Raw genomic sequence first — 9,790 nt, forward strand, 5'->3', positions numbered from 1 at the left:
TTGAGAATTGAAATATCTAAGACAAGGTAGGAGAGGGCCTTAATTAATCAACCATTTCATGTTGTTGAAGGTAATAAAGTTGGTTGGTTTGAATCGTGAATGCAAATTGAAGAGGTCTAGTTAGAAGAGCTGACAGAAGTTAATATGTGTACCAGTGGTACTATAATCATAAACCCGTAACTTTTCTAATAAATATAACATATCGTAAGTAGTCAGTTCATAATTAATTTTATTTGTTCAATAATAAATCTCGTCTAACTAAATATAAACTGGTCAATTATAAACTATAACATTTATATTTATGAGAAAAAATGGTGGTAAGTATTTATCTTCCTACCTATCTTTATTCCATGTTTATTCTTCTGGCCTCTGGGGACACTCGTTTTACTAGCCAAGGAGTCTGCTACTTGGGAGTTGGGTCAAGAAACTCAATTTATTGATAAGATAAAGCTTGACCGCAAAGAGATATTTTTATAACAGTAATGAAATGGGTTTTGGAGATTGAATCTGGTTTCAGCTTTTTCGACGTTGTTTGGTTGGTGAGTCTTAACTTTCAACTTAAGTGATGAGAGTTATTATGGGTTATCGTCCTCTGGGGGACAGTTTTTCTTTGTTCTTTTGATTGTTGTGATCGAGGAAATATTTGGATCCCAACAAAGACATTTCAATGGGTAATGCTTCTTCACCACAAATAATTTCCAAAACATTTTCAGGTACAGTTCTTGTAACAAAAATTTCTATGTGCAAGTGGATGTGGTACTGTATATGAGCATGACTTTTATTTTATTTTAAGTAAAATAACATAAAAATTAATAAAATCGTTGGTTGAACGATGAAATTAAAAGTAAGAATTGACGTACAGAATTCCAATAATGCTCTTGAAAGGATTTTATATTATTATTATTTTTTTTTTTGCAGGTATCCGATGATATGGTCCCCATATTCACACGATGCATGTCTCCACACCGTCCACTCAGTACAAATCATTTTCTAATTTCTCAAATTAGTCTCTGTTGTTTTGCATTGGGAATTTTGTTGTTTATAAGCTTATTTGGGTGGGATATGATTTATTTTGATGGCGATTGCGGAAGTTGGTAGGTACAAGTAATACCACATTTAATGTGTTGATATTGAGCTCTTCCACTATATTAAAGAATTTTTTGGTGGGAGTTATATCAATCAGAATAAGTGATAGAGTTAGTAGGTAAAAGTAATACCATATTTAATGTGTTGATATTGAGCTCTTCCACTATATTAAAGATTTTTTGGGTGGGAGTTATATCAATCAGAATAAGTGATAGAGTTAGTACATAATTAAAATCATAAATTGCATGAAAAACACAATAACTTGATATCATTCCATATAATTTACGATTAAACCTAGTGCATGTGAAAAAGTAAGAACTCAAATTGAACATTAAATACCTTGCTCCCTGAAACATCCCCCTTTTTTAAAATTTCATTTGATCATGTGTATTTCAAACTTAATGTTTAAAATAATATTCCCCAAATGCACGTCAAAAGACACAAGGTTTTAAAACTCGGCTCGGTGTGAAACTTGGCAAAGTGGCTAGGTCTCGGGTTGATCAGTTGAACCGATTTGACCGGCAAGTCAAATTGGTGACATCAACATGTAAAAAGGTTTGAAATCCAACAAAAACTCCATTGAAATTTGCACACAATTCCCTAATGGTTTGAAATCCTTCAAAACACCCAAAATTACATCGTTGACATCGGCAACCCAGGCCAAATAAGGCTTGTTTCCGACGTCAAAATCACACCCCATCACCACGAAAACTCTCCCCTCAGCCTCTTAACCAAAACCCATCTCACCCCACCTCTGTTCACCTCGCCAATCAAGCTATTGCCGCTGACTTATTTTTTCGATTTTCGGTCGCTTCATTCACTGGAAATCAAATTTGTCGCCACCTTTCCACTCATCAGTCATTCCTCTTCAAAAGCCTTAACATCGAAGCCACCAATTGCTCGCTGATCACCGTCCATAAATCTAAGGTTTGCTTTGATAAGTTATAAACAGTTAAAATTGGGAACCCAGCCCAGCCAAGGCCTCGGATCTTGGTTAGACCGATTTAGCTGGTCGGGTTGAGTCAATTTTTAAAACTTTGAAAAGACATGTTAATATTAAACCCTTGCACTCTTCTTTTTAATACTAAAATTCTTCTCTTTACTTGACTTCCAAATCTTTAAGAGAAGTGAGGGTATTGGAAAGGTAAAAGAGAGATATGGTTAATTTCTTTCAAGAAACGCCTTAGAGTTTGAAACGTTGAGTAATGAAATACAACTTTGGAAACCTATATAAAAACTAGGGGTGTTCGGTTCCGGTACCCTGTACTTTTTGAAGGAACCAGAACCGGAAACAACGGTTTCAGTTCCTAGATACCCAGAACCAGAACCTGTAACAAGGTTCCGATTCCGTTCGGTTCGGGTACCGTAAAATTCATGGCCCCCAAAAGTTTTAAAATGGCAAAAAAACCCTTAAAAACTTACAAATACCCCCCACTGGCATTGTTAACAAAAATAAATTACAAATTAAATTCGAAATTACAAAAATCCATACTTGTAAAGGTAGATTCTCAAAAGTCAAACAACTTACTTTAAATATTATGAAATATAAATATAAATGTATTCACATTACTTTTTCTATAAAAGTTTTATTAACCTCCTAATCTTTAATTTTATTTATATTAGTCTCGGTTCCCAGTTCCTAGTTCCGATTGCAAAAATTTGGAACTGGAACCTACCCATTGATGACTAGTTCTAGGTAGGAATCGGAACCAAACCAGGGTACTCGCCGGTTCTTGTTCCAACCAGTTCTTTTGCACACCTCTAATAAAAACAATGAAAAATTAACTTTCTTCTCTTCAAGGAAAAAGTGTCAAAATTTTCTTTGCATATGTTGGCTTCACTTTAGAAATTTGAGTTCATCAATACTAAGATAATGAAACAAGGGTCAAGGGCTTCATTTCCTTTTGTCTTGTATAATAGAATTACTAAATAACAATAGAAAATAGGGCATTTTCTAATTTGATGTGACAATTCAATCGATTTGGGTCGAGGGGTTGGTCATACTCAATATTTCTATTTAACAATTTACAAGAAGATGCCACCAAGACATTAATTGTTCCTATCTATCGAGAGGAGCAATAAATTTTACTTTTTCGGATCATATAATATTTTATTATAAGAGGATATTAATAGTGAAAAGATAGATGACTTTTAAGATTACCGGAAATGTTTAGAGAAATATGCTTGGTTGGTTGGAATAAATTGATGAATATGCTATATCTATATGTTGATTAGGAAGATAAATGGGTGGGTATATTATATAGATTACTAAATTACTCTCTTTTTTAAATATTAATATATTATTATTTTGAATCATTTTTTTTACCCCCTACATTTGAAATTTTGCTAAAACACCCTAGCCATAAAAACTTTAATTTGTAGTAAAATCACCCCACCCACCAAGCCATTGCCGGATCCAACCACCATCACCGACCGTCGTCGGTAATTGACGAATGGCTTACGACCGCCTATATATGGTCGGTTGTGCATCGGTAAGCCATTTCCAACCATGGATCACAAATCCATGGCCGTTTGACGGCCAAAGATGTGGCCATATCATGGCCATAGATCTGGGTGAAAAGGGAGATCTTTGGCCGTGAAACACTTATCGTTTCAAGGCTAAATCTGTGGTCATTTCATGGCCACATATTTGGTTGTGAAACGGCCATAGAAACGGCCTTCTGGTGCACGATTGGCCAAATCCTGTCGGTCATGGCGCCATTACGGCGTTGTTGCCAACGGTTGGCAGTGGTCTTGGATAACTGGGGAATTTTGTAACTTTTAAACATTTTGTGCTGGGGTGTTTTAGCTAATTTCTCAATATAGGGGGGTGGGTAATTGTTATTTGGTGATATTTGAGGGCAATTTTGTCCAAATTGTATTTAATTAAGGGCAAAATAGGTATAAAAATCATATTACCTTAGGAATCTTTTAATAATAGCCCCTAGGGAGGGTATCTAACTACCCTTAATTACCAACAGTAATACTATTACAATAAAACATACCCGTAATATTTTATTACTTGCAAGCAAACAACGGAATCTTGCAAATAAACGAAGATTACTTCATTATCTTATATGTCCCCGAACCAACCACACCCTTTAGGTAGTTATATCCTCGTTGAATCTTCAATTTCCAACTTTTGTTGGCTACAAACCTTTTAAAGTAGAAGCGTATTTAACCTCTCTAATACACAGATTTAACCATTTCTCATATGTACGGTAATTAATTAATGATAACTGTATTACCACCACAACAAAAGCACATTGCAATGCTGGAAATTATTTCAATCTTAGCCTAAAATATAATTATAAATCGATTAATGACATGCAATTATATGATAACTAAGTTGATGTGAAGGAAATAAATAATCTGGAATAATAAATTATGGTTATGAAAGGTGAAAAGAAAAGAAACTAAATGTGAGTGGTGGAGGGTTCGACAGCGACTCTTTGGTATATTATTCAAAAGGTCTTGAGTTTTAATCCCTTCTAGGTTGCTAATAGGAATAGTTACTAAAATTCTTATCCGACTGACAGTTTCAGAGTCTTGAAGATTAATTAAGGTGCACGGAACTGGTTTAGACACCTCTGGTTATTAAAAAAAAAAGATGAAAAGAAAAGAAGGATAAGTAGTGGTCCAGGAACAAACTAGCTGTGATGACTGAGATATTAAATGTGAAGAGAGAGCAGAGCAGGGGCAGGCAGCACCACCAGCCAAAGAAAATAGTAATGGTACTTAATGGTTATGGAGATCTTCTTCTGATTCGTTTTTCACGTATATTTGGGCACCTTGTTATTCAACGGCATTTCAGACATTTATTTCTACAACAGAAGGAGCACAACTGGGTACAAGAAACTCCACTGGTTTGAAAATGAAGTGGTACATGGCCATGTTGTGAGGATCAAAATCAAGAATCAATGGCTTTGCCTTTAATTTCTTCTTGGTTTGCATTTTGACCCTTATTGGGAACCAGATTGGCAGTCACTTGAATACTTTCAAAGAAATATGAGACAAGTGCTCTGTTTTAGATGCTTTTTCAAGTACTTTCATTGCAATTTTGTTAGAATAGAACTCTCCCTTACAAACTTTATAAATTATTAGATCATCTTTCCTTCCTCTTAAAGGCATTTGCAAAATTATTGTTTTCTCAATTATTTATGAATAACCTTCTGCTGTCTCTCTCTTTTTATTTTATCTCTCTTTTTATTTTATATTCATCAAAACCAAAAGAGAGTGTACAACAGAGAGAACAATATTCGGATTTTTATTTTTCAGCCCCAATGCATTTTGTAGAATACTAAAGGTGAAATGATGTAGTAAATTTCAACTGTTTACCTTAAGTCAGGACATTAAAAAGTCAAAACTTACAGTTCTATAAACCAAATTATTCAGAACTTGAAACCAAACAAATGCGTTCAAAGGAAATAATACAATAGTTTTCGTTGGAAATCGAAGCTTCTCTTCAAAGGTTGCCTGTTCGGCCATATGGCGTCAAAGGGGGAGAGCAAAACTGAGGCCCTAAACCATCCCTAAGACCTATATTTGATTTATCAACAAGGCTGCAGGACCCAAGTCTGAAAACCTTCATGATGTACACGAAGTTACAAATTAAGCCCAGTGACTGTACATTAAAAAAAAAACACATTAATAGCAGACTATAGTCATAGTAAAGTAAGCCCAACTTTATATCATCACCCCATGTTTGGATACTGATGAATACAGTCAGCCCATGGGCCCTTCTTGGACTCCCCAATAATGGGCCTTAGACACTCCAAAACTACACTATTGCACTTAGGCCCAGTTCCTATTCCAAGTTGCCAAATTTTGTCACCTTTCTTCAGTCTCTCTTTAGCCTCCATGTAAGCTAACTCATACCACAGTGAAGAAGACGACTGGTTACCAAATCTATGCAATGTCATCAAAGCAGGCTCCATGTCTTTCTCACTAAGCTTCATGCCTTTTGCTATCTCCCTTATCAATGGCCTCCCTGAAACTGGCAAGCAAAAATGCTGTATCACATTCTTAAAATTTGGCACGTAAATTTCCCCAGATTTCTGAATAAACTTCTTCCTAAAGATCGAAACACCGTGCAAAAGTTTTTCTGTAAAAGGTAAGATTCTGAAACCGAGAATGGTGATATTCGCTCTCAGTGTTTCTCCGACTACTTGTAGCAAATCCCTATTGAGTGTAACCCCAAGTTTTCCATTAGAATCTTCTTCGCGAATTCCGGCCAGATAAGCCTTGTCCTCAAAGGCTCTTTGGGTTCTAACTGTGCATAAAAGCTTGTATTTTGATGATGTTTTTGCTTCTTTTTTGTTTGTTAGCAAGATTGCTGCACTGCCCATTCTAAAGAGGCAATTAATGAGCAGCTTGGGCTTCTCATTACCTGAATACCAACCTGTGGATAATATTTCGGTGCTAAGAACAATGGCGTAGGAGTTCTTGTGCGTTTTGAGAAGGTTTTCAGCCAAATCAATTGCCAGAGCACTAGCACTGCACCCCATACCAGAGAGATTATAGCTCATAATGTCTCTCTTCATGGAGTATTTGTTAATAATAATAGAAGACAGAGAGGGTGAAGGGCAAAAACCGCTGCAGTTTACAATGAGAATGTCAATATCACGAGAAGAGAGTTTAGTTTTAGAGAGAAGGTCTTCCATTATAGGGAAGAGAACCATTTGGACTTCTTTAATGGATTCTTGCTGATGGGTTTTTGGAGGAATATAGTGTAAGGCTGGAGGGAGATAAGTCTCTTCACTTAGTCCTGAAGAAGTGAGGATTTTGGACATGAAAGCTATACTTTCACTGTCAAAATATTCAATCATGGAGGCGTTTTCAAGAAAGGTGGAGAATGGCACTCTGCAGAAGCTAGGTGGCTTGAAACATGAGAAATCTACCAGGAACACAGCTTGAGGCTTTGACATCAGGTAGTATCGGAGAACGTAAACAAGAAGGAAACAAGTTAACAAAATGAACTGGAAAATGAATTTCCACTGTTGAAAGATAAAGAATGCTTCAATGAATGTTACAAGTATTAGAACTCCAAATCTCAGGAGCTCCAAGAGAGCTGAATGCAGGTGTTTAAAAGATGACATAATGGATGGGAGAGTGCTTATGTTTTTGAAAACATTTTCTTGGTTGACATTGGAAAAGTACCCCATTTGAGAGAGAAGGAACCAGGAAGAAAGGGTATGGTACTGATTCCAGCAGAGTTTGAGAGTTTAAATGGAGTGTAGTGTAGACTCTTGACTCTCCAGAGCCAGAGTTAAAGAACAAACTGTAAAATTATTGCAGTTGGCAGAAAAAAAATTCAGTAAACTACAAGAAAATTCTAGTAATAATTAACTGAAAAGCAATCTGTATGGTCAGTCAAATGGCTGTTCAAATATCAACGTGAACCAAAAAAATTGCAAGAAAAATTAAATTCCAGACTGAACGCCATAAATATTGTTAGTTGAGACTGAAACTTAATGACACTTAGTTTCCACCGGAAACTCGAAACAAGCCTTGCCAAGAGGTAAACCGATTTCTAGAAAGAGGAGAGTGAAGTTTGACTACAGCAATTATGGAGTTTTGTTTCACTTTTCACGAAAAGGCGAGTAATGCAAGCAGTACTGCTGCTGCAGATAAGCTGATACTTTTGACCGTTTGTACTTTAATGTTCTAGCTCAGTATAATTTATTGCTTGATCCAAAAGGTCATGGCAATGGCAATGGTTGGCAGTGGCACATGAAGGAAAAGAAAATCACTGCTAATTTCTTTCATCTTGGCCTTCTAAAATGCATTAAATGGGGTTGAAGCAGGACCTGTATAAGCCAAATTGATTTTAAGTGTTTTGAGAGTAATTTTAGTTACAATGCATTGGTGACAATAAATCTGAAAGGTGCCTAACCTTCCCTTGTAGTTGACTTTGATACATTTATGATTACAAGATCCAATCTCCCGTCCAGAAGATGGCAAGTTCAATAAGTTCTGACCATGTGGGGTAATTTTTCAGCTGTAATGGCATTGCATAAATTACAGAAACCTCAAGTCATGAAGACTTAATTTAATTAGTTCAATACAGTAAAAACAAATCATTCAGAACTTAAAAACGAAATAAATTTGTTCAAAGAAATAACTTGTAGTTTTCGGTGGAGAATTTTAACTCTACAAATTCTAATTCTACTGGGTTGCTATGCAAGGCAGAGTTACTTTATGTGCAAAAGGCTGCCTCATGATTCATGAAGCTTCTCTTTCAGTCTTTTAAACAAGAAGCGCAAATCTAAGGCCCTAAACCGTCTCTACGGGCTATTTTTGTTATCAATAAGGCTGCATACCAATATCTGAAAGACCTCATGATGTCCACAAAGTAGCCCATTAAGCCCACTGGGTGAACGAGAGTGCAGCCCTTGTGTTTAAAAAAAATAAAAACTACTAGGTATAAATAACAATATTAAATTCATAATTCAATCTTATAATATTTAATGTAATAGTTTATCATTAGTCAGTTTGTAAAATATGTCTTGCCTATTTATTTACAAGTTAACCAACGAGAAGCTCTTGTGTTGGGATTGTAAAAAAAGATAGTAAAAAAATGTTGTAGACTTAGTATTATTGATGTATAAAATATTTGATAAGATTTTTTTCTTAAAAATATTCACACTTCCTTTTGTTGACATAACGAAACCGTAATTACATAGCAGTTCCTCCTTATATTTTTCTCATTTATTGATAAACGTGGAACATTAATGCATTATTAATACTTGCCTTACACTAAACGCTTATGTCCCGAAATGCACGATGGAAAATCTTTTTATGTGAATTCGTATCTTCAGTTTATGCAATATTTTAAGGAGTAAAAGCAAGACTTCATGTCTGGAAAGAAAGACATGAAGCAAGTCGAATCATTAAAAAAATTGCACCGACACTTCAAGGCATCGATGGGTTTATAAGCTTTATTTTGACCAAGTCCAAATTCGTTTGTTCTTTTTTTCTTATTTGTATTTTCCTTTTGTTGGCACCACCTCTCTCTTTTCTAAAGCAATCATTTTAAAATACTTTGTAATTTGTTAACATTGTCTTTGTACACATAAATTAAAGATTCTCCATCACTTTTTCAATAAGATTTTCCAGATATATACAATTAATTTTGATAATTTCCTTTTAGATTTGCCTTTGGTCATGCTTACATACTCAAAATTTTTATTTTATTTACTCTTAATAGGAACAATTAGAAAGATGTGAAAGAGATCCAGTTGCTTACATATCTAAAAAAATTTTAAATCTCCAATAAATTAATTAAGGAAATATTTAGGTAATTCAGAGTTGGTTACCATTTAAAAATGATTGACAAAAAGAGATTCTAAAATTACTAGTTTATCAATTAATAATTGATCTTGAATCCAGAGAATAGATTGAGCAAAATTAGTTACTATTTATTGGTTGATTGTAATAATAAAAGGCATTATTTTATTCATTAGTACATTATATCAAAATTTAGAGACAATTCAAAACCAATTAATCTCCCTTCAATGTATTACTACATGTAGATAACAGATTTCACGAAAAAAAGGTAACTACATCTTCCTAGAAATTTGAAATAAATAACCACCCGTGAATGATAGCAGCAGAAAGAACAGTAACAAAAGACCAACAGAACACACAAAAGAATCAAAACAAATTCCGAACAAAAGATTGGGTACACTCAGATTTCTTTTAT

The 9,790-nt window shown here is 34.7% G+C and overlaps 1 protein-coding gene across 1 annotated transcript; it reads right to left on the minus strand.

Moving 5' to 3' along the window:
- Window positions 1–5,780: 5,780 nt before the first annotated feature.
- Window positions 5,781–7,184, minus strand: LOC116120148 (3-ketoacyl-CoA synthase 5-like). Its single transcript, XM_031406088.1, has one exon. The coding sequence runs from the start codon at window positions 7,182–7,184 to the stop codon at window positions 5,781–5,783; it is 1,404 nt and encodes a 467-aa protein (XP_031261948.1).
- Window positions 7,185–9,790: the final 2,606 nt, after the last annotated feature.

Source organism: Pistacia vera, unplaced genomic scaffold, assembly GCF_008641045.1.
Source record: "Pistacia vera cultivar Batoury unplaced genomic scaffold, PisVer_v2 Contig126, whole genome shotgun sequence".
In the NCBI taxonomy this organism is placed as follows: Eukaryota; Viridiplantae; Streptophyta; class Magnoliopsida; order Sapindales; family Anacardiaceae; genus Pistacia; species Pistacia vera.

Bases quoted from the DNA above. Each gene is read 5' to 3' on its own strand.
- LOC116120148 (XM_031406088.1), bottom strand. From the start codon at position 7,184: ATGTCATCTTTTAAACACCTGCATTCAGCTCTCTTGGAGCTCCTGAGA.